This window comes from Perognathus longimembris, chromosome 26 (assembly GCF_023159225.1).
Source record: "Perognathus longimembris pacificus isolate PPM17 chromosome 26, ASM2315922v1, whole genome shotgun sequence".
Classification (NCBI taxonomy): domain Eukaryota; kingdom Metazoa; phylum Chordata; class Mammalia; order Rodentia; family Heteromyidae; genus Perognathus; species Perognathus longimembris.
In genome coordinates, this window is record NC_063186.1 from 2,620,586 (window position 1) to 2,645,297 (window position 24,712).

Here is a 24,712-nt window from a genome sequence, read left to right on the forward strand (position 1 = left end):
AGCTTGTATCAGGAGCTTGCTCGAGTTTTGTTTGCTTATATTCATTTAATCTGCTGAACATAACACTATTCGTCTATTGATTGACATCTGGCTTGTTTCCAATTTGGGGCCATAATTATTAGAATAAACAAAAAGAAAAGCTGGGAGATTAGGAAGTCTTTTTGTGGGCATTTGTTTTCATTGCTCTTAAGCAAATACCTACAGCAAGGACTCGTGGGACCACAGAGCAAGTGAATATTTAACTTTTTACCATACCTTCTTCCAAAGTGGGTATTTTCTCAGTTCCTACTGAGCCTCAACTTCTTCCCAGTGTCAACAAGACTTCCTGTCATCAGGGCCCTTAACCTGAGGTGCTCTGGGGGGGGGGTGGAATATTCTGGTATTCCATCCTGATTTAGATGTACCGGCCCTCCCTCCCTTCCTGTCTTCCTTTCCTTTCCTGCTGTCCTGGAGCTTGTTGAACTCAGGAACTGGGTGCTGGTCCCCTCGCCTTTCTGCTCAAGGCTGGTGCTCTACCACCTGAGCTACAGCTCCACGCCTTTCACAAAGGGAAACAAGGGGACGGGTGTCCAGCTGATATCAGGTCAGCAATAGAGACAGGCAGGCAGCTGGGGGAGAGAATCAGACTTCCAGCTTTTGTTCCCCCTCCTATAGCCCGGACCATGGGAGAAGCACTGCGTCATTTGCAAGGGGCTCCATGTGCTCCTTCAGCTGGAAGTGTCACAAAGATACAAAGAAGAGTTGAACATGTGCATCAAATTGAAGTCTGGCAAGAAAAGGAAAAATCTAAAAGTGGGGTTACCATCTGTGTAACTTTTTAAAATGTGGAGTTATATTTTGAAACATTTTATTTAAAGACGATCCAAATATGGGTCCCCAATGGACATGTGCCAATGGCCCGTTTAAAAATGTGCTAAGTATATTAAATAAATAAATACGTGTGTGCGTGCGTGCGTGCGTGTGTATATGGCTGGTTGCCAGGGGTGGCTCATGCCTGTAATCCTAGTTACTCAAGACTCTTAGGAGGATTGTGGCTAGAGGCCAGCCCAGGCGGAAGAGTCCACAAAACTCTAGCTCCAAACTAATCAGCAAAAAGCTAGGCTGGAGGCATGTCTCAAGCGGCAGAGCACCAGCCACGAATAATCAAGCTGAATGAGCACAGGTCCTGAGTTCAAGTCCTAGAGCTGACAACATACATAAGTAAATAAGCAACAGAAAGATGTCATTTCAGAGCTACAGTCACCTCTAAGATCTTTCCCAGCTCTAAGAAAACAAGTAACTGTGGGAGCAACTACAGCGTATCAGCAGTTTATGGGTTTTGTTGTTGTTTCACGCGTGCACTGGGGATTTAACCCTGGGCTTACCCCACACATGCTAGGGGTGAGTTTTACCACTGGGCTACCCTGCCAGCCCTTCACCGTTCATGCTGTTTGTGGCTGATAAAATAGGTTGACTTGGCCAACATCTGTTCTCAATTACTTCCTCTTTTCTTGCCCGACTTTCCCCCTTTTCTCTCCGTCAGCCAGGAAGCCCAAAGCTGTCCATGTGACACTGCTCTGCCCAATGTGCTGGGCTCCAGCCGGTAGGGAGGCCCTCTCCCTTCCCTGTTCCCCAAGAGCGTCAGCGCGAGGCCCGCTCAGGGGCTGGGAAGAGGGCACAGCCCGAGTCAAGGGCAGGAAGCAGGGCCTGGCTCCTCAGGACAGCACTGCCCGGCCGGCCAGCCCTGTACTTCCTGCCCCGGACTTGCCATTGTATTGTGGGAGACGGCAAAGCCCCATCTGCGGGAGCTGGCGCAGCCAGGCCTGCTGAGATCTGCCGCCAAGCCCATTGTCAGCAGATTGACGGCTGTTTAAAAAGATAGCCTATCAAACAAGACCGGAGCTGTTTCTCCTCTGCCCCTTAAGTCTTCCCTGAGCCTGGCTTTATCCAGGACACGCCGGCTCTCAGTACTGAGGCACAACTAGACTTCTACATAAGCAGAAGTGCTTAACATTTCCACTGTGTCAAACCTTCGGGGAGCCCCGTTCTAAAACACTGATAAATGCTAGGGATGACGGGTCGCAGTCTTGCTTTGGCAGTTATGGAGATGCTAGGTAAGCACTCTACCCCTTGAGCCTCACCTCCAGCCCTTCTGGCTTCAGTTTTTTATCATTCAGATGGGGTTTCACTTTTCCCAAGAGTTAGCCTTGGGCCACAAATCCTATCTCTACTTTCTGCTGAGCTGAAATCCTAAAGGTGCACACTACCAAGCCAGGTCATGTTTGAGATAGGGTCTTGGGAATCTTTTTCCTGGGCTGGAATCACAAACCTGTTGCTTTCTCTCAAGTAGGTGGGACTATAGGTATGTGTTGTCCTTCCCTCCCTCCCTCCCTCCCTCCCTCCCTCCCTCCCTCCTTCCCTCCCTCCCCTCCCTCCCTCCCTCCCCCTCCCTCTCCCTTCTCACTCTCCCCAGTGTCACAATTAAACCCAAGTAGAAGAACTGCAGGGCTTGCCAGGCATAAAGTGAGACCCTATCTAAAAACTAACCAGCGACAGCTCTGGTGGCTCACGTCTGTAATACTAGCTACTTAGGAGCCTGAGATCTGAGTGAGGGTACTGGTTCAAAGCCAGCCCAGGCAGGAAAATTAGGCTCTTTTTTTCCAATTAACCACCAGGAAACCGGAAGTGGAGCTGTGGCTCAAATGCTAGAGTGCCAGACTGGAAAAAAGCTCAGCAAGAGCACAAAGCCCCACAAACCGTTATACAATGAAGGCAGGCAGCTGAGGAGCGGCCGGTCACACTTGCGGAGGGCTTTCTATGTTTCCTGCATGGTCCCAGAGGTTCCAGCTCTGGATGCTGCAGTTTTACAAGGCAGGTGAGAATGTCATTCCTGCATCTGTGGAGGAACTAGGCCTGGGGAAGTCAAGGGTTTGGAGTCAGATCGCTCAGCCAGCAAATACTAAGGGCAAAAGGTCGGCTGGGCAGGCGGGTTCGGCACCGCAGCTTCCCTGGGTGGTACAGCAGCTGTGCCCACCGGCCAAGGGCTGCTGGCAGCTAAGCAGAACCAGGAGGCTCTGCGCCAGTGTCAGATTCCGCTCCAGCTCCAGGCTCAGATCTAAGCACACAGCCACGCGGAGAGCATCGCTGGGCTGCGAAGCTTGCGGGCTCTCTCCTGCTCGGAAGGGGTTAGGCCACAGAAAATTGCAGGTTGCCATAAAACCATAAAGATAGCCCTCAAGCGAGTGGTCGGTGCATCTCCCCTTAAATGCCTATCTGTAAAACTTCAATTACATCTTTCCTACAAAGATGGAAAGTCTTCAATTAAAATGAGAGGTCAACAATGACCAAACCTCTCCTTAACGTGCCATTTGGAAATCATGTTGAATGAATGGTTGGGAAAGCACAATAGGTGAGTCACGCAGACCCAGGCATTGTTCGTGGGAACGCGTGTGTGCTACAATGGAAGCCCTCCTTAATCTCCCTTCCCTCCCTTCTTTTCTGTACGTACACGTTTTCACATGGGAGATCCTACTTGTAAACAGGCGATGCTATGGTAGAAAAATGTGCTCACAATGATCTGATCTTAGGCGCCTGCTTCTTCTAACCTGTGATGAAGCAAACACAAACACGGCCTCTGACTCTGGTGTTGGAATGCAGAATGCCGTGAGCCCGACTTCAGATGGCGGTGCAGCTGAGCTGATATCACCGCCCGTGAGGGGGGGCCGGCGCGGCCTGCGCCCGTCCCCCCCCCCTCTGCTCTCACATGCTGGTGTGTCACATAAGCGGGGCTTTGTTTGGAGGCCGGCCTGGGAGAGCTACTGGGAAGGCGAGGGGGGAATCAAGGCACCACCACCGTCCACGGGTCATCCACTCCGTCTCACTGGCCTCAGGAGCCCACACTGGCTTCTCATCTTCTGGATGGAACCTTCTAGAAAGGTCAAAAAGAACCACACAAATGGCCAAGCATTTGAGGATCATCATTTATTTGTTCAGGGTCACAGAAAGGAACCCCAAATGTTTCCTAGCAGAGGGAGGGCTGACCTTAGTGAACCGACCCAGCCCTCTGGGGATCTTTGCACAGTTGGCACTTTCTCCACATTCCTCTCAAATGTTGCTTTTCAAGTCTGTCAGTTCCCCGGGGTCACTGCCCTGGTGGGTGTCACCGGTGCACCTGGCCGTCACGGGTGCCGTGGGCTTATTTGAAATGAATGCTGCCCTTCCTTAGGCCAAGGCGCGTGGGCAGGCTTTCGGGGCACAGGGCGGGCCTCACCCGGTCTTCCCCAGGTGGACACGTCGACGCTGATTACACCCATAACCACGGAAGAGGTTTGTAAGGGAAACCTATCAGCTTTGCATTCTTGCTATTTTCCCTCCTCCCGAGTTTATCACATAAGACCCCAGGCCACGTGAACGAATAAAAGCTCTCTCGTGAGGTCCAGTGTTCCATGTCTCTTCTATTCTTCTTCTTCCTGGGTGGTCCATTGCCTCCAGGTGCTCTTTTACCTGAGTCAGATTCTGACAATCTTCCAGACTGAAGGGCTGGGTGGCCTCCAAGGACAGAGCACCCACACCCCCCACCTCGCAGGGCTGACAGATGTCCTCTGCGTGCCCAGACACTCTCTGAGTTTTCCTAAGTAACGCTTCTCTGAGGGCCAGAAAATAGTCCTCAAAGTATAAGCCACAGTGGAATCTATTTTTTGTCCATCATGGGCTTGAACTCACAGCCTGGGTGCTGTTTCTGAGCTTTTCTGCTCAAGGCTAGTGCTCTACCACGTCTGGGCCACAGTTCCCCTTCCCATAGTGGAATCTTGCTTTTGTAGGTAGCACACACATACATGCACACACACACACACACACACACACACACACACACACACACACAATGCATTTAAAGATCTGTGACCACCAAAAAAAGTAATAATCTTCAGTATGGGGGGAAAAAGTAGGTGAGGATTGGGTAGAGTGGTGCAGGCCAGCACTCAGGAGGCTGCGGCAGGAGGATCTTGAGTTCCAGGATAGCTGGGCTACAAGAGACCCTGCCACAGTTTTTATTTGAATATAGGAATTCTCCCCGCCCCCCCTTTTCTTTTGTCAGTCCTGGGCCGTGGACTCAGGGCCTGAGCACTGTCCCTGGCTTCCTTTTGCTCAAGGCTAGCACTCTGCCACCTGAGCCACAGCGCCACTTCTGGCCATTTCCTATGTATGTGGGGCTGGGGAATGGAACCCAGGGCTTCACGTATACGAGGCAAACACTCTTGCCACTAGGCCACATTCCCAGCCCCGAATTCTCCCCTTTTATTTTGTGCCTTCTGCATAGCTAAGATTACAGGTGTGAGCCTTCAGCACCTGGTTCAATTTTTTCCCCCATTACATTTTAGAACATTCTGACATGAATCTACATTCCTTAGATTTTCAAACACCCAGATTACATATGTCTGTTTGGGGAAAGGTAAGAGAGGCGCAGATCTAGGACAAAGGGTTACCAAATGCAGGAATGGCACTAACTAGAGACTATGTTGAAAATGAGCTATACAGCTTGTGGGTGGGGACAGGAGGGAAAAACTTGGAGAGAGCAAAGGAAAAGAAGACACTGTCCAAAAAGAAATATACTCATCATCTGACTCATGTAACTGTAACCCCTCTGTATATCACCTTTATAATAAAAATTAAAAGAAAGAAAGCGAGACTCAGATTGGCAAACTGAATCTGCACATGTTGAGTTTGGTCTTATAATCTTCAGTTTTATTTTATTTTTTAATTAAATTTTATTGACAAGGTGATGTACAGAGGGGGTACAGTTACATAATAAGGTAGTGAGTACGCTTCTTGCCTTACTTGGTACACCCGCTCTCATTTTTCTTTCCCTTCCCTAGTTCAGATAAGCATATATTCACTGCAGAGTTTTAAAATGATGTGTGGTCCATAATTTGTTACGTGATCACCTCCCCTGATGTAAGTTCATAAAACAGAAGTCTTTTCTCACACATATACATCTCCTGGTAATAAACTTTAAGTCTGCCACAGAGGAAAGAGCCTATCAAGTTCTTCACATTATTTGACAAATTCGTTTATTAGGTTTAAGGCTGAACATGAAATTCTAACAACTCGAAGTAAACAGAATAAACCATTTATTAAAACACCGTGTGATACCCCCTTTTGGCCAGTGCTCCCTGGAGAAACATTTCCCTTCATTAATACCTTGCCTGAAATCCGTACCAAGCTGAGTCAGGACCCTCAAAAGGCAATCCCCACTCCAGTCTTGTAGGCCTAAACTACAGTTGTTTTCCCTGTCCAAAAAGTAAAATTCTCACTCACATCAAATACATATCTCATGGTTTCCCTCTCCCAACCAAAAATAAACATTAGGAACAAGTTGAGAACAGGGGTGGGCTCTGGGCCACCCCTTTTCAGTTCCGGTGCACTCTCTTTTTCCAAGTGTTGGACTGGAGTGTGGGCAGCGTTCTGGGAATGGAAGCTCCCTTCATGCCTTCTGCACAATGGGAACCAACAGGGTCCTTCCGTTTGCACTTCTCAACCATGGGCGGCACACACAGAGGTAGGCAAGGGCATCTCTAATAAATTAGCATAAGTGTAGAGAACTTAGGAAGGAAACTAAACCAACAAAATGCTAAATCGTGCCTCTGATGAGTCCCAAAGGCCGGCGGACCCCTGGCGTCCTGTGTGAAGAGCGAGTCTCCGAGGGCCGGGCTGGCCGCACGCTCACTTGCCGATTCTCTGGACCACCCAGTCCTGCTGGCACAGGGGGCAGCGATTGTTCTGTTTCACCCACAGGGACATGCAGCAGTTGTGGAAGGAGTGGTTGCACTCTCCCCAGACCACTGAGGAAGAAGAGCAGAGGACAGACAGGACAGCAAGTTAAATCACCACACCCCAAACACAGCATGAATAGAGGTACTCAGTGTGTCAAAACACACACTCCCATCAACAAAACACACACAGCTGATATGCATAAGTCACATTTAAGAAGTGTGTGTGTGTGTGTGTGTACACGTACAGTAGATGGGCAGACTTGCCATCCTGTTGGAGAATCCATGCTTGACAAGGCCCAGGACAACACGGTTCCTTAGTCTTCCCCAAGCATGCACAGGAAAGTACAGCTTTGGGCTTGACCTTATTGACTTTATTTGCCAAGACATCATGCGTCTTACAGTACGTTCTCAGTGTTGTAAAGAGACGGCATGCTATACTGCCGGTGCTGAGCTGGAGTCTAACAGCCACCACCAGAGACAATTACACACCCAGCGAACAATGACACTGCAAAGGGACTGGCTGGAGAGAAGTTTCTCTTGCAATTCTCCATTCCTTTTTTAAAAAAGCAAGCAGCATGAAGAACCATTGAAATCAGCCAACCATGCAAACTGAACATCACACCACTGCCCACTGAGCTGTACGACAAGGGAACAAGATGAAAGGAGAAGGGGAGAGAGAGGGGGAGGGGCGGGCAGTTCTTGTGGGGGTGGAGGTGGGCTGAGGGGGCAGAAGGGAGGGGAAACAGCCAAGTCCTTCAGGAGGAGGAGGCAGGGCCTGGGGTGGCTGCCCTCTGCTCTACCATTGCCCATTGAAGTCAGGAGGGTGACCAGGCCAGCCCATCCCCCATCCCCTATGAGATCTCAGCTGGCTAGCTTTTAAGAGAGAGAGAGAGAGAGAGAGAGAAAAGGAAACTTCACAAACACTTCAAAAAGCAACCTAAAATGACCACAGCAACAACCAGAACACAAAAACTTTTCAACTACTTCAAGTATGGAGCTGAAGGCATTTTTGTAGTTAATCTAAGACTATAAAAAGAATTTTTATAGATCTCAACACACAAACCACACTCCCTAAAAAAAAGCCCGAGGCCTGGAATTTTTTCTTTCTTAGTTAAAAAGATAATTACTCCATCACAAAAACATTGAAAACTGAAATGCTTTGGTGGACTCTAAACTGACCTGTAACATAGCCCAAATCCAAATGTTATTTTGGCAAATTCCTTGTTTTATAATTTCCTTAGTAGGAGGTAATCTGATTAGCAAAATGTTTCCTATGACCAGTCTGGATATGCAAGCAGCTCCTAATTACAGCGATAAAGCTGGCTGCATTCTCACTCCATGAAGGCCTGTCAAGAAGCAACCTTTTATGTTGATCATAGGCCACTGCTTTTCAGCTCATTTTTTTGTGTACGGATAGAGTCAACCTTAACTGCTGAGCCTGGGGTTGAAAAGCCAGGGAGAGCCATTAGAACATACCTACACAGTCCTCTTGTTTGTTTTCCGCTTGACATCTGAGACAGGCATCTAAAAGCAAACAAACAGCCTTTCTCATTCTCTTAAACAGAATGCAATTTCTAAAATCCGGACAGACCCTTCAAAGTCAAACACGAGCCCCGAGGGTTGTAAAAGAAAAGATGCCTGGGATTGATTTCTCATCTGAAAATAACTATATCAAGAGAAACAAAAGAACAAGGCATTCTTCTAATTTACTTATGACCAGGAGCAACTTCCCAAGGGTTAAGGATGACATGATCTTCACCAGCTCTGATGAGTAGGTGGTTTGGCAGTACTGTACCCTCACTTACTAGGTGAGTTCACCTCTACGCCCATACTGCCTACCTCAGGGGTACGTTATCTCCCAAATACCATCCTTCATGTGCTGAAGAATATCTAGAAGATAATCTTCAAGTCTACGGGAAGAAGTTTTTGCCACATACCTTCTTAAATTTTTAGCTATGTAACCATATAATCTACATAAGGGTTAAATTAAGACATTTTTCAACTTGTTTCATAAGCAAATTTTCTTGAGGAATCCACACTTATTGGCACAGACACTTATGAGAGCTTTGCAAATAAGCAAATGCCAGGTACCCCTGGCATACTAAGCTCTTTCTAAGAACCTATTCTCTTTACAGGTTAAGTCTGAGTCTCAGGCATTTGCCTAAGAACAAAAAAGTATTTTCACCAATTGCCTGATTTGGGGCAGGGGGAGAGGACAACCAGGAGTATGTTAGGGACCAAGAAAATGTCTTCATTTACTGGTTCCAAGAGGAGTCAATGCTGGACAAACAAAAAGCTCAAATTGACCAAAAAAAAAAAAAACACTTTTAGCATAAATAGAGAAAATAAGTTGGTAAGCATAGCAACAGTGGCGTTAGGGAATAACGACTCTGGCTTGCTCCGCCTGCAAGCTCGGACCCTTAGAATAATACGGCCACCTTGACTCCAGCCACCCTGGCTCCAGGGTGTGGATGGAAACAGCACCCTCCTGAGTGCTTCTGAAAAGCCCCATCCCTCTGTGGGGATTGCATTTATCTGGGACAGGGACTCCCAGAGCAACTGCCTCTCCTGGAACTCAGTAGCAAAGAGGAGGCAGGGCAAGGTCCAGGAAAACCTCTACTTTGTGCTACTACTAGGGCTAGAACTCAGGGCCTGGATGGACACTGTCACTGATTAAGACAGGCATGAGCCAAGGGTGCCCACAAGAAAAAAAAAATCTTTATTGTTGTTTCTAGTACCTAAAGCAGCTTATTTCTAAGGAGTATAACAGTAATACCTTTGGGAAGTTTATGTCTGCTGGCACCTGACCACTAAGAGACCACTAACATTTATCTCACAAAGTACTGTACACAAAGGTCTAGTTCTGAATACTTTTGTGAACCCAAAGTACAGTTTCTGTACATATACTAGATTCATCTTGCTGTAGCAGAATCTCTCCTATAATTAGAAGGTCAATGAATGAGTCATTTATAGCCCATACTTTGACCTACTTTAAATAGCTCAGTAATGTTTGTTGCAAAATTTCAATATTATTTCAGGTTTTTCCATTTCCAGTTACTATTTACAATTCTCTCCCTAAAAGAAGAAAACAGCTTTTAAAATGTAATCCTTTTAGGGGCTGGGAATGTGACCTAGTGGTAGAGTGCTTGCCCCCTACACACCAATCCCTGGGTTCAATTCCTCAGCACCACATATACGGAAAACAGCCAGAAGGGGCGCTGTGGCTCAAGCGGCAGAGTGCTAGCCTTGAGCAAAAAAGAAGCCAGGGACAGTGCTCAGGCCCTGAGTCCAAGCCCCAGGACTGGCAAAAATAAGTAATCCTTTAAAAATGTCCTTTGGGTACATTCTTTTAAGAATAAAAACGAGCTGCAAGTTTACCTTCCTTGAAACCAAACAAGATCTACAGGATATGATTTCTTTTCTAAGAACAAAAGATAAAAAAACAACCACCCTTGTGGATGAGTTACAAATGACGCTCAAAGGCAATCCATCACATGCACGAGACGACCTCTGTGACTGACTGACTGGTGGGCAGGAACGGGAGGGGGAAGGAAGGGCTGGCACTGCCCACGGGAGGACTCGTGAGGCGGTAACCCCTCGGTACGACACCTTCATCCTAACGACGAAGTTATACTAGGAGTGGCTCCCACACGAGCAACTGACATTCTAACTCCTAAGAGATAGAACTGTGAGCCGGCGGTCTGGGCCCCGTCCCCGGCCCCCCGGCCCCCCGGCGCCCGGCGCTCAGCCGGCCCCGGCCCCGGCCCCGTCCCCGGCCCCCCGGCCCCCCGGCGCCCGGCGCTCAGCCGTCCCCCGGCCCGTCCCCGTCCCCGTCCCCGTCCCCCCGGCCCCCCGGCGCCCGGCGCTCAGCCGTCCCCGGCCCCGGCCCCGGCCCCGTCCCCGGCCCCCCGGCGCCCGGCGCTCAGCCGTCCCCGGCCCCGGCCCCGGCCCCGGCCCCGGCCCCGGCCCCCCGGCGCCCGGCGCTTACCCATCACCTGGACCCTGCAGATGGCGCACGTATCGCACTCCACGTCCCAGCTCCACATGGCCACGGCGTTCCACTTCTTGAGGGAGAACATCTTGTCGGCCCCGGCCTTGGAGCCCGCGCCCCCGGAGTGGGAGGACAGGGCGCAGGGCTCCTCGCCGTCCTCCGCGTCGGCCATGGCGACGGCGCGGGCCCCGCCGCCGGCTCGTCGGGCCAGTATGGCGGCGCCTCCGAGGGGACGCAGCGCCGCCCGCAGGCCGTCGCGCCGCCGGCGGAACGCCCGCCCCCGCGCGGCCCCGGATTGGCGGGCGCGGGCGGGTGACGTCGCGGGCGTCGCGCGTCAGAGCGCGCGCGCCCGCCGTCTCCGGGGGTGGGGCGGGGGGCGGGATCCGTCGCCTGGGACCGGCCCCGGAGCCCCCGGCGGAGCTGGGCCGCGAGCGGCGCGGCCCCGGGGAGCGCGCCCGGCGCGGAGCTCGAGCCCCGGGCCCGGCACCGGGTCGGGGAGGTGGGGGGGCCGGGCAGGCACGCGCCAGCGCCCCGCGGGCTCCCAGCGTACGCTAACGAGGATCCCCCGGGAAGACCGGCGCGCCCCTCCGGTCTCTCCGCAGCCAGGCCGGCTCTGCGTACCCTGCCCGAGCGAGGGCCCTTAACGACGGAGAAGCTTTGTCTCCGTGGCCTCTCAAGCTTTTGGGGGCCTCAGGATGGTAATTTACACTTAAAAGCCTTTTTTTTTTTTCTTTTTAAAAAACCAGTCCTGGGGCTTGAACTCGGGACCCTGGGTGCTGTCCCTGAAGCACAGCTCCACGTGCAGCTCTTTGTGGTTAATTGGGTTTGAGGGTCGCACAGACTTTCCTGCCAGGACTGGCTCATGTCTCAGCCTCTGGAGTAGCAGGGATGGCAGGCGTGAGCCGCCAGCGCCCAACCGGAACCTTTCTATTTACATGGATATGGATATTTGTAAGATAAAGTGCTGCCTTCCTTGGATAGAGGATGACTTCCTTGAAGTTGTGAATTGTGCATGCTGGGGGGAGAAGAACGCACCTCAGAATCCTACTGGTAAAACCCACATTCTAGAGAATGACAAGTGCAATAGATGGCATGAACACTACTTACAACGTTCATGAAACAGCTATCGATTTTTAAAACTTGGAAAGGCATTGGTAACAATGGAAAATACTACTGCATAAGAAACAACATCTTTGTGGGCCGTGCCTGGTTGAGCGTAGGAAAGGATGGCATCCAAACAGAAATATGGCTTCTACATTCAGGTTTTAGCCTGTGGAATAAGGAACAGGAAATGATAAGCAGAAAGCTCATCTTCACAGACTAGAGAGCAAACATGCATTGTCATTCCCTCCCACAGGGCAGTATGGGTCAATTCAGGGTCCATTACCCTTCAGGTCCACAGTAGGCCTGTGGGAGCTAGGATTTGGGCAGGGGAGGGGTGGAGGAGGGAGACAGTTACACAACTCTTTGATGGAAAAAAGCTCTTTTACTGTGTGTACACACATGCATGCTCCTGAGTAGGGTCTCACAGACTATCCTGCCCTTGGCTGGCTTTGAAACGTGTGACCCTTAGATCTCAGCCTCCTGAGTAGCTAGGATTACAGGTGTGAGCCGCTGGTGGCTGGCACTATTTGTTGATGCAATCACCATCTATCTGAATGAGACATGAGTGTAGCCACAGCCTAGGTTCTCCTTCTCTGAAGGGCCTCTACCCCAGCCGAGGCCCAGGCTCCACATGGCGCCCCCTGGTGACTCTTCCCCACACACGCACTCGAGAACCTACCGTTTTCTTTTTTCGGATAGTCTTGGTCTTCTTCGATTTCTTACTGTTTTTCCAAATAGATGTGAAGATATCAGAAGAGATCTGAGGGGTGACTGTAATTTTTAAGACAGGAAGTTTTCCTGAGAGGGATGGAGGAAGAACAAAATTACAAATTGGTAGGACAGCTCGCCACTCCTTTGTGGGGTTGGAGGGCAGGTCATCAAGAACTCACTGGTAGCATAGTTTTCCTTTTCTTATTTGCAACTGCTCATTATACATGTGTGATGTATGTTGGTTTTTTTAGTGCAAAATCTTTTCCATATCTCTTCTCTGACCAAACTATGAGTACTGTTAATATTAATTTATATTCTGTATGGGTGTGTAGTTTTTGTGAGTATGTACGTGTGGTTTATAATTAACAAAGGCATGAAACTCCAGTTGTGATTTCATTCTTCCCTTATTTTTATTTATTTTTGTGCTGTGCTGGTTACCACAGGCTACCGTTAAAGGGAAGCAGGAGAATCTTGGTAGGCAAGTTAGCAACCTCAGCTTGTTGATTTGTATTTCATGATTGAAATGGAATTAGAAATCAGCTTGTTAAATTGCAAATGGTAAGAACACAAAGACAGTAGGAGAGCCTTACTTCTGCCATCAAGAGATATTACTAATTGCCCTTAATGTTTTAAGATGATGCCATTAGAGCTGAATAGCAAGGGAATTTTTCCCTGTGGAATTCAAAGTTAGCCCTGTTTGGAAGTCAGACTGTAAAATGTGATTGAAGTGTCCCATTAGGAACATCCCATAATTATTTCATTTCAAGAGATAAATACATGAAGGCCCCTCATGATTTACCCCACTACATTTAGGGGAGGGGGACCCGATGTCTTAAACTATCACTTACTTTTTTAATGCTCTTTAAATGACGACTTGTGTTTTCGGGTGGGTGTTTCATAATTACCTTCTCATTTATACAAATTAATACGGTTCCCAAGCAAGCAAAATGTTTTCTAGTTCCAGAGAGGTGCCCCAGGGCAATGGTTTCCTATCAAGTCATCCGAGAGTCCATCATTAGCCTGCATTACGGTAATGATGAGATGCCTTCTGCTGCATATTTGATGAAAAAGCCACACAGTGCCAGGAAAACCCACGCCGCGAGCCTGCCCGCTGTGTCCAGAGACCTAACTAAGCCCGAATTAAATCCCACACAATCAATCCGCCTTGGGCAGAGTGCACAGGAGGGCTTAGCTGTCCAGAACCAAAGGGTGAGTGTGACTGGGAACCACGTGAGCAAAAGTCGTAGTTCAAAATGTGTCGGTACAGTAACACCATTAGAACTGTTCTCTCAGACGCTGCCCACATTCCTAATATGCTAAGACCATTTTACCGAGGACACAGTAAAAACGACCCACGTGTGACTGACTACCGTAGAACACCCCAAGTCCCCTCTGCCTTTCTCTCTCACCTTGCTGTCCTCTCCTTTTCTTTCTTTCTCTTTTTGCCACTTTGAGACAGTCCCACTTCGTCCATCAGGCTGGCTTTGAACTTACTTTTGTGGACCTGGCTGGCCTCAAACTTGTGTTCTTCCTGCCTCACCCTCCCGAGTGCTGGGATTACAGCGTCTTCCCACTTTTATGTTTCATGTGCTTATGGCGTCTTCCGTTGAATTACATATAAAATGGTGTTTCCCTCTTTTTCCAGGAAAAAAGAACAGGCTTCATTTCAAGGGAAAAAAAGGATAGACCAAAGTTTTCTTCTGCAGTGAAAACTCCCTGGGCAGTAACAAAGGGAGGGGCTGGCTTCTCCAGAGGACGGCCCGGCCAGGTGCCCAGTCAGTCTACTTTTGCAAATGAGATGTAAGCATGCTCTGCCTGGGATTGGATTGGTTTTTTTTTTTGGTTCCTTGACCGGGAAACGAATGTGTTTTTTTTTTGTTGTTGTTGTTTGTTTTGTTTTTTTGCCAGTCCTGGGGCTTGAACTCAGGGCCTGAGCACTGTCCCTGGCTTCTTTTTGCTCAAGGCTAGCACTCTGCCACTTGAGCCACAGCGCCACCTCTGGCCGTTTTCTAAATATGTGGTTGCTGGGGAATTGAACCCTGGGTTTCATGTATATGAGGCAAGCATTCTTGCCACTGCCATATTCTCAGCCCATGGATTGGTTGGTTTTATGTAAATGAGAGCGGTAGCCATGCCCATTCCTGGATTGGTTGGCATTTGACATTTGGAATGACTGTTCTTCACCTCCCCTAGAGCAGCTGTCCCCAATTCTAGAAATGCATCCTGGTGGAAGAGAGGACCGGGGTGGCCACCCTCTGCCACTCACTACTAAACCCCTCTTGGATGGCAGGGAAAGGACACTTCGCTCATGGGAGGCCTTCCTCCAGGTTCCCAGCGGCGTCTGGGGAAGTCAGTGCTGGCCAGGCCAAGCTGAGAAAATGGGAGGAGTTCTTTGGAGTTAAGTCAGCGAGGGTGAGAGAAGACAGGAAAGGAAAAGCAGTAGAGAATCGCATTCATGTTGCCTGGATAACAGCAGGACTCTGTCACCTAATAATCACAGGACATCATAAAAGATCCTGCACTGTGGACCGCGGAGCCCGCTGACACAGTGGGCACCAGCCCCGGCAGGGCTTGCTCATCTTTAAAAGCACGGAGACTGGGGCTGGGGATATGGCCTAGCGGCAAGAGTGCCAGCCTCGGATACACGAGGCCCTAGGTTCGATTCCCCAGCACAACATATACAGAAAACGGCCAGAAGCGGTGCTGTGGCTCAAGTGGCAGAGTGCTAGCCTTGAGCGGGAAGAAGCCAGGAACAGTGCTCAGGCCCTGAGTCCAAGGCCCAGGACTGGCAAAAAAAAAAAAAAAAAAAAAAAAGCACGGAGACTGGTTGTGAACAGTGCAGGGGATGGGCAGGAGAGAAACCTATAAAGTGGAGCTTAAAACCATACCTGTCTTCCTGGCCCTCAGTGCTTGCAGGATGTCAGCAGCAGCCGTTTCTCCTAGGGCATTGCCGCCAAGGTCAATTTCCCTTAAGTGGGCTGAAAATCTGATGAGGCTGTCCAGAGAAAAAGACAGAACAAAATATTGTGCCAGGCATAGTTACTTAAAACAAGTCGTCAGGCCAGTTATTTTAGAGAACGATCTTTCTTTTCAGGTCCTGTCCTTCCTGCCACACCCCAAAACGTGGCCCAGACCCCTCCGTGGGCTCTACTGCTTACGCCACGCCCTGCTAATCTCTAGCTTAGAGTGCTCTACTCCTAGGCCCCTTTCTAAGATAACGATTCTACTTGCCACGTCATCCATTTTTTTTAAGGTGCATGTTAACATTTTGTTGTTGCTATTAATACTATTTTGCCAGTCCTGGGGCTTGAACTCAGGGCCTGGGCACTGTCCCTGGCTTCTTTTTGCTCAAGGCTAGCACTCTACCACTGGAGCCACAGCGCCACTTCAGGCTTTTCCTGTTTGTGTGGTACTGAGGAATGGAACCCAGGGCTTCATGCATGCTAGGGGAGCACTCTACCACTAAGCTACATTCCCAGCCCCATTTTGTCAATGCACAATGTTAATTAAGTCCTCTTTACCCCTTTGTTCCCTTCCCCTGCTTGATTATACCCTCCCCCAGACATCCCCCCTTTACACCCATGTCTCATTGCTGTCACTGTCCTCCTCTTCCTCATCATTGTAGTCATCATTCTGAGTCCCCCCGGATTCATCCACTTCCTTAAAGGATGAGGCTTGGTGTAGTGGTGACTTCACAGTCATCCACATTTTACACACCAGCAAAATCTCAACAAATTTGGAAGGACTGGCAGGGTTAAGTACATTAAACAACTTTTACTTAGCAATACTATAAAGGAAAACGTTCACATGGAATGGGGAAGGGCGGAGTCTTGAAGGAAAGGAGAGCTTTGAGAAGCAAGCACGTTTTAGCTTTATGGAAAACATTTAGGCTAGCATGGCCTTGTCAGTTTGGCTTTCTGACCTTTGGCTCCTGTCTTGGCTTAGCGTCTGCCGCCGCACAGTGAGACCCCTTTACGGGCTTACACGACTGTAGGTAGGCAGCGTGGGCTGCTCCCCTCTCAGAGCCAAGACCCCGGGAGAACGTGCTAAAAAGCTCAGGTTCCATCGCTGTCTCGAGATTTTCCCCACACACTTCTTTCTGCAGATCAGACCTCTTCTTGTGCTGCTCACCATGTTAAAATCCGAGTGAACTCCACCAAGTGTTCGCCCTCCTTTCCATCTATGCCGTTGTCTGCCAGATGCAACTTCACTAGCCAAGGCCCCGCTTCAGCCAACGCTTGGGCTTTTTTCTTGATTCCTCCAAGAAAAAAATCAGAACATTATGTTATTTCTTTACAGAATGATTCCTGTTTACCTGCTGCCGAGTAACCGGATTTGTGTGTGTTGACTTCCTTTTTGCAATACAGTCAAAGAAATACTATATAAGTATTTTTTTTTAATTTAAGTTCCTGTAGCCCAGGCTGGCCTGGAACTTGCCATCCTCCTGGCTTCTGAGTGCTGGGATGGCAAGCATTGCCAGCACACTGTGCGTAACCTTAAAAGTCCTGCTTTTATACTCAGTCCCTCCTTCTTTCTTGACCACAGGCAAACCAAAATTGCTCGGCGTGAAAGCAGGTTCCGTGGCAGATTTAGATATACACAGTCTTTGATCTAACGACAGAGGGTGACTTGTCTGCTGATCTTGGCACATGACAGCCCTTATAAAGATACTTAGCTCCGAGAAAGGGATTCGTTTCTTTGGATATGAATCTAGTCCAGTGGTTTATTGGGTGAGATAGATTTTTTTTTCCTTCCAAACACAGTTGGGGGAATGGAAACTGTCCCATCCTTTAGTTTTCCTGGCGATGAACCTAACTTTTTTTTGCGGGGGGGGGGGGGGGGTGGAGGACGCTGGTCCTGGGGCTTGAACAAAAGGCTTAGATGATGTCCCTAAGTGTTTGTGCTCAAGGCTAGTGCTCTACTACTTGACATACAGCTCCACTTTTAGCTTTTCTTTTTGGTGATTAATTGGAGATTAGAGTCTCAAGGACTTTCCTGCCCTGGCTGGCTCCAAGCAGATCCTCAGATCTCAGTCTCCTGAGTAGCTAGGGTGACAGGCTGAGTCACTGGAGCCCGGCTTCTCTAAATCCAATAGTCTTTACATGCAGGGGACAGAATGACAGCAAAAGTTACCACGAGTAAGTAACAAGCTGGAGGAGTAGCTGGCAGGTGGGAGGATGGCGGTGAATGTTTGTTGGGGGAGGGAGGGCGGGCGAGCAGAGACTCATGCAGCAGAATCCAGTCCTGTTGTGGAAGCGTCTATTGTGTTCATTGTGTTTTCAAGTCCTCGGGAGCAGTCATGAGCAAGAATGGAGAGTGACTGCTCTACCTCTGCAGTCTTCTCAGACCTAACTGCCTTCGCAGGGCTCGGCCCTCTGCCCTGGAACACGAAGCAAGTGGACCCTGCTCACACGTGGTCCTCATTTCTCTTTACCCCCTTCTCGAGTGCCAGAAAGCAGCGGTGGGTCGCCCAGGAGCCAGTGGGCCCAGGGTGGGGCTGAAGGCTGCGTTCCAGCCCAGGCACACAGCCCCGCAAGGAGGGAGCCGGCCCAGCCAGCCTGTGTCCCCTCCCACCCCGCCCTCCACCTGCCTGACTTGGCTGTGCGGCCAGCGCTTCCTCTTTTTCCTCTATTCCCCTCTCTCTGAGAGTTTACAGATCCCCCAGGCTTAACAGCTCACTCTAGAACATGCCGGGCAGTTCCTAGAAAGTCATGTAACTTCTCCCAAGCGAAGTCCCCTGGAATTAAAGCATATGCGTGTGCATAGGGCACCCTGGCTCTTTCCAGTTAGGGGAACCATCTGGACTCTTCGCCCAGGAGGCTGATGTGAATCACCCCATCCGGCCCTGAATCCTTACACAACACTTGTTTCTGCGGAGTTCAGGCAAATGAGTTTTTGGGAGATAAAGACTTGGGTGCCTTCCATTGTCTAGCGGTTTAAGTCCAACCCTGGCTGGGCTGGTAAGGTCCCCCTTCACACACCCCCCCCCCCCCCCGTTCTTTCTTCCTGTACCAAGTCAGCGTATTCCCGAAGCTTTTTCCCCAAATGCACTCTCAGGAGAGAATGCCCTCCTCTGAATTTCCAGACTCCTCTAGCACTGTCCACTGGAAAGATGACTCGCACCAGACAGTGGAGTCAGGGTCTGAGAAGTGACCCGTTTTCCAGTTTCATTTGGCTTTTCACATGATATGGATTTGTAATTTTCAAGTGACAGTTCCCAGGAAACACCAGGATTGGAGAGACCACACAAGAGCCAAGCACTGGTGCTCACCCCGGAGGCCTCGCGACGGGAGAGGCTGAGATGGGGAGGGCTGCGGCTTGAGGCCAGCCTGGGCATGCGGCAGGAGACCCACCGACGGCTGAGCACAGGGCCCCGGGCCTGGCACCCCAGCCGTGACGGAGGCTGAGGACGGGAAAACCAAGGTTCCAGGACAGCCCAGGCAGAAAAGCTTTCAAGACCGCATCTCAGCGGAAACAGGTGGGGCGTGGTGGCCGGCGCCTGTGGTCCCTGGCTACAGCGAGAAGAGAAGCCTAAAGAAGATAGGTGGGTAGTGGTTCTGGCGCGTTCCTCGGGGGAGGAAGCAAGTCTGTAGCTCAGTGCTAAACAGGGCTGGCAAATACAAGGCCCTGAGTTCAAATCCCAGTCCTGGCTTTCATTGTGCAGGGCCCTCCTTTCGCAGGGGTCGGATGGGCTGCGGGCCCGGCTGCTTCGCGGGGCTGTGAGCCATGGATATTTGGACAGCTCCCTGCCCGGTCCGGGTGTGTGAGCATTCCTTCACAACTGCCCATTACTGCCTCTCCAGGCGGCCCTCGGGAGGCCCGGCCGGCCCGTGCCAAACCAGCCTCCGCCCCACAGTTCCTTGCTGGAATGCTGCGCGGGCCAAGCACGCATTCCTCTGCCCACGCGGTGGGGCCGCGCTGACGGGGGTCTCGAGTCCCCAGCGTGGCCTTTTCCTCGTGGTCTGGGATTACACACGGCCCGCGGACGGGACAGGGACGACAGCAGAATTACCTTTTCTACTCTTTTTCTTCCCCGACGTCGTTTTTCCTGCCCCGGCCTCGGAGGATTTTGCAGCCTGGCTCAGTACTGAACTTCCTCTCGGGCTTACTGGTTTTAAAAAAATAAATAAAAAAGGCGAGTGTGTTTAAAGACAAGCACGTTGCGGTGGGGGTACGGTTTGGTGTTAGGGATCGCCTTTGTCTTGTGTACTCTTTGGGCAGAGCTGACGGTCGGGCCACTTCAAGCCCAGTCACTTCAACCTTTTTCTCCTCAAAGCCTTCAGGTGAACAGGCCACCCGGGGTGTCCCCAGCTCCCCTCCCCCAGGCCCTGGGCTCCCCCTCCCGGTGAGGCTGCCCGCAGCGAGAGCAGAGGCGCTATCTACAAACAAAGAAAAGTAATGAAGGGCCGGTGGCGGCTCAAGCAGGCGGAAGGCCCGACTCAAACCCCAGTTGCAACAGCTACGAAAAGAAAAGAAGGGAAGTGCTGTCACTCTCGAGTCATTCTGGACGTCCTTTCCTTGCACCGTGCCTCCCGGTCACTGACCTGAGGCCCGCCAAGCCCGGAGGACGGGGTGGGGGGGTGGGGGGGGGGGCGGCCAGCAGGCTCCCTGCTCGCTGGGTCTGTGAGCCACCTGGACATCAGGCTCCTTCCTCAAACCAGCTGTGGGGCCTCCCGCTCCTGCCTGGTAATAGGGCCCGGCACCCCCCCTGCCCCCCAAGAGCCCGTGGGACATGTCTAGTCATTAGAGCCCAGTGAGTTATTTCACGCCCAAAGCTATGATGGAGGACTGGACCAAGAGGACTGGCTTTGCCATGAGCGTCAGGAGTGCGCTCGTTCCATGGTGAGCTTGGTCTGCACCTTCCCTTTTTGGTGCTCATACTGAGACTTGAACCGTGCTCTCCCTCAGCTTTGCCACTGGCGGCTGGCGCCGAGCACTCGGGCCGTGCCCCTAGTTGGGCTCTTTGCTGGGTAACTGGGGCTGAGAGTCTCTCGGGTGTGCGGTCTAGGGCGGCTTCAAACCTCAGTCCTCACGCCCGCGTAGCTAGGATTACAGGCGTGAGCCACCAGCACCCGACCCCAGCCTGCTTCCGAGATAGCTTGAGCCCGGGCTGGGCTCGGACTGCAATCCTCCCATCCCCCGCCCCGTGCACAGCCAGGAGGGTAGGGGTGCGCCACCACACCCGGTCCACGGAGACCCTGTACCCACAAAGCGGCTTCCTCCCAGGTCTCCCCCACAGGAGCGTACTTGGAAGCGGCTGAGGGGGCGTCTTGGCCGCGGGGTCTGGGGAGGCGGTGGCCGGCCGCTCCTTCTCCTTCACCTCCGCGTACTCCGCCATGGGGCTGAGGAGGGCCAGCGCCCCGGAGCACAGCAAGCCGTTGCCATCGAGGTGGAGCTCGCTGGGGAGGAGGACAACAGGACTGACCCGGGGCGCCGCGTCACGCGGGGTGCGAGGCCTCCACACCCGAGTCACACAATCATCCCCGGAATCCTAGGTCGTGTCACAGAAACTAGACCCAGCGCCACGCCAGGGGGCCCCATACCCGCCGTCAGCTCAGGGTTGGAAGATGGCCATGGGGAGGGGTGCAGGCGGGAGGGCGGGCGGGGGGCCGGGGGGCCTGGCTCACCCGATGGCGCTGCGGCTGACGACGGAGCCCAGCCTCGGCCCGCTCCACGGGCCCAGCCCGCAGAACCGCAGGCTGAGGCCGTACAGCCGCTGGTTGTTCTCCAGGCCCGACAGGACGCTCTCCATCTCCTCACTCCCAAACCTGCAGAGAGACGGCAGCACGCAACTGGAGGTTCACGGGCCTGTGCCGCACGGAGATGGAGGGGCAGGGTCGACGGGTGCCGTGGCGCCGCTCACCAAGGCGCTGTGTTGAAGGCGAACCACGCAACTGGTGGATGGGAGGGAGAAACCAGGAGAGCGCGAGGGAAAAAGAAATGCACTCTCCCTGACTTCTCAACTGTAACCCCTTGTACATCACCTTTATAATAACAATAGAAAAAAATGAGAACGCATGCCGCCGACCCCACCGCTCGTTGTGCTCACTAGAGCACTCAGGAGCATTTCTGTGGAGCCCTCGGTCTGGGTGTCCAGGACCCAGCTGTTGGGGAGGGCTCGGTCAGCCCTGGCAGGGAGGCCTGGGCTACAGAGAGGAGACTCAAGCCACCCTTGGGCGGAAGATGGTTTGGAAGACCCATCCAAGGCTGAGCTTTGTGGTGCACCCCTCTAATTCCAGCTCCTCAGCGTGCAGAGAATGGGAGGATTATGGTGAGACCTCATCTCAACCAACGAGCTAAGTGTAGTGGTGTGTTCCCGAGATCTGGCTCAAGTGGTATAGAACCTGCCTCGAGAGCGTAAGGCTCTGGGAATAAAACCTCAGTACTGTCAAACACAACCGAGGTGGGCCTGGTAATACACGCTTGTAATCCCGGCCGTGGAGGAGGCAGAAGTTGGAGGGCTATGGTCTCAGGCTGACCTGGGCACAAAATCGAGACCCCTATCTGGAAAATACTGGAAGTCAAACGGTCTGGGGGTGTGGCTCAGTAGCAGGACTCCTGCTTAGCAGGGGTGAGGCCGAGTTCAAAATTCTGTGTGGCTAAAAGAAAAAAAAGGACAAGCAGGTGGAAGCAGTCCAGCTTTTTGGCGAAGATGGGGTCTCACTAGCTTTTTGCCCCGGCTGACTTTGAACGATGATCCTTCCATCTCTACCTCCTAAGTGGGCGCACCTTCCCCCCGCCTAGGACCGTCGCTCTTCAAGGCACCTCGGTGTCTGGACAGACCCCAGGCCATCCAGAGGCAGCCGGGGCTCGGGCAAGTCCCTCCAGCCCGAGGTCGGGGGATCCCCGTGGCGGGTGTGGCATGAGGCTGGAGGAGAAGCTGATCCACGCGGCACGCCCGGCGCGCACCACCTGCTCAGCAGTGTTTAGCTGCGAATTCCCAGTCCATCTCCTGCCGGGCCGAGACCTGCAGCCCTCGGAAGGACGAGCTCTGTCTCTCCCCAGCGCCTCACCTTCCTCCCCACCTTGCTCCTCTCCCGGGGAGTTCTGCCTTCTCTCTCAACACACCTGCGCACACCACCTGTGATCATCTGACGGTATGCCTTGCACCATACAGGCGGGTATCACGTCCCCCTCACCCCTAAGGCTCCTCTACCAAGCAGCCTGACCGTGTCTACATTCCTGCCTTCCTTGGCAGGTAGCCCAGTGTCTTGTAGAAACTGGTCTTCCACAGATATTTGTTGAAGGAGCAAATGAGTGAGAGAGTCATTTCTGAGAACCTTGCCATTTCCCCAGGAGCATCAAGTTCAGGGAAATTGCGGGACGGGGGGGGGGGGGGTGGGGATGGGAGGGGGGGCCCTGATGAGGTGCAAGGCAGCCCTGCCGGGCAGAGTCCCCCTTTCAACCTCACTTGCAGTAATCCAGGACCAGAGAACGCAAACTGCTCAACTGCAGAGCCTTGCCAAGGCGATCCAGCGACCACGGGTCCATCTTGCAGTCCACCATCTCCAGGGTGGTGAGCGGGCAGGCGGTTCGCCCCTTCGACTCCAGGAGCAGAGCCTGAGAGGACACGGGGGGAGAGAGGGCCGTGTCAGGCCGGCCACTGGGCTCTGTGCTTTCCCGTGTGCCTTCCTTCACACCCGTTCAATGGCCGCGACGAAGCCTGTTTGGCTTTCCCGTCGTTCACTTTTTTTCCTCTTTTGAGTGTGTTCATTTTGCCAGGGGGTTTTACCATGGTGTTTCAGCTGTGCCTATCTTGTCCTGAAATGTGCTCAGAGCCGCGCGCCGACAGCAGCCGGAACGCGGGGTGTGTGGGGGGTGCTCACCAGCCTGGCGACCTCGGGGTTGCTCAGCCGCAGCCCCCAGATGCACAGCTCCTTCCCCGGCTTGTAGCACTCCTCGCGGATGGTCATGAGCAGGGGCTCCAGGGAGATGGGCGGGGCCGCCCGGGGGGAGGCTGGCTTCACCAGCGTGAACTGCAGGGAGGGAGGAGACGGGCCCACATCAGACCCAGACGCCCCGGCGCCCCAGAATGTGGAAAAGGGGGTCTCACCAGCAGGAGAGATGGCGAAGAAACTTAGCAGCGCCCGCCCTAGGCCCTAGGTTCAACCCCCCCCAGCACCACCAGCCATGTAATACGAAGGGGGGCTGCCCGGGCAGCCTACTGTCATAGCATCACGCCGGGAAGGCTGTGTGTGCGCGCGTGGGGGGGGGGGGGGGTTTAGCCGACGGGCCCGGTGCTCCGGTCAGAAGCACCGAGGTGACGACCTGGCGACCCCTGGTCTTGGGGGGGGCAGCGAGCCCCTTCCAGGGAAGCAGGAGGGGCCGGGGCTGAACTGACCGTCCACTCACCTTCTTGAGGATCCGCTCGCTGTTGATGCTTTTCTTCAGGTCGTTCTTGATGGCTGGACACACCGACGTCTGGGACTGCGCGCAGTGCTTCTCGTACGTTCTCAGGAACTTTTGGAGGATGGGGATGGGCGACAGGGCCCCTTTAGTTTTCCGTTTCCCTTCCTTAGCCTTTGGCATGTTTTATAGCGGGAGATTCCACTTGATTCTGAAAAGAGTAACTTGCCATGAAACTCAACAATGGTCTTTAGAAGGCCCAGAACCTGCCTCCTGCGCGTGGTGCGATACAAATACTGAAGAGCTCGGTGAGTATAATTCACTGACGACCCAGTCAGTGCCGATTCTGTCTCACCAGCCCAGCACGGGTGGCTCACACCTGTAATCCTGGCTACTCAGGAGGCTGAGATCTAAGGATCATAGTTTGAGCCAGTCCTGGCAGGAAAGTCCATGAGGTTCTTTTTGCTAATTAACCGCTAAAAAGCCAGAAGAGGAAACGTGGCTCAAGTGGTAGAGCGCCAACCTTGAGTGAAAAAACGAAGAGACAATGCCCAGGCCCTGAGTTCAAAGCCCAGTACCAGCACACACAGACAAAGTACCTGACTTTGTAACAAAGTCACCTCTTCATCTGCTCTCCACCCCTTAGCTGGGATGAAGTTCAAATGTTCCTTGATAAATATCTCCAGTGGACTCCCATTCCATTTATCTTTACTGAATTATTTATTTTGGTGGTACTGAGGTTTGAACTCACAACCTCATGCTTGCTAGGTGCTCGCTGCTTGAGCCACATCCCCCTAATCCTAAAGAAGTT

The 24,712-nt window shown here is 52.2% G+C and overlaps 2 protein-coding genes across 2 annotated transcripts; both read right to left on the reverse strand.

The window, feature by feature from the left end:
• Nucleotides 1-6,030: 6,030 nt before the first annotated feature.
• On the reverse strand, nt 6,031-10,974 carry Rnf7 (ring finger protein 7). Its single transcript, XM_048334900.1, has 3 exons — nt 10,738-10,974; nt 8,226-8,273; nt 6,031-6,818 (listed from the first exon to the last, which is right to left on the reverse strand). Exons 1-3 carry the CDS (start codon nt 10,910-10,912, stop codon nt 6,700-6,702), a joined length of 342 nt encoding a protein of 113 aa, XP_048190857.1. The 5' UTR covers nt 10,913-10,974; the 3' UTR covers nt 6,031-6,699.
• Nucleotides 10,975-11,713: 739 nt separating this feature from the next.
• LOC125342621 lies at nt 11,714-24,168 on the reverse strand. The gene is made up of 10 exons (XM_048334907.1): nt 23,908-24,168; nt 23,382-23,531; nt 22,967-23,115; nt 21,183-21,323; nt 20,803-20,954; nt 19,568-19,663; nt 16,687-16,813; nt 15,444-15,550; nt 12,524-12,642; nt 11,714-12,010 (listed from the first exon to the last, which is right to left on the reverse strand). Exons 1-10 carry the CDS (start codon nt 24,082-24,084, stop codon nt 11,999-12,001), a joined length of 1,230 nt encoding a protein of 409 aa, XP_048190864.1. The 5' UTR covers nt 24,085-24,168; the 3' UTR covers nt 11,714-11,998.
• Between the last annotated feature and the right edge of the window lie 544 nt (nt 24,169-24,712).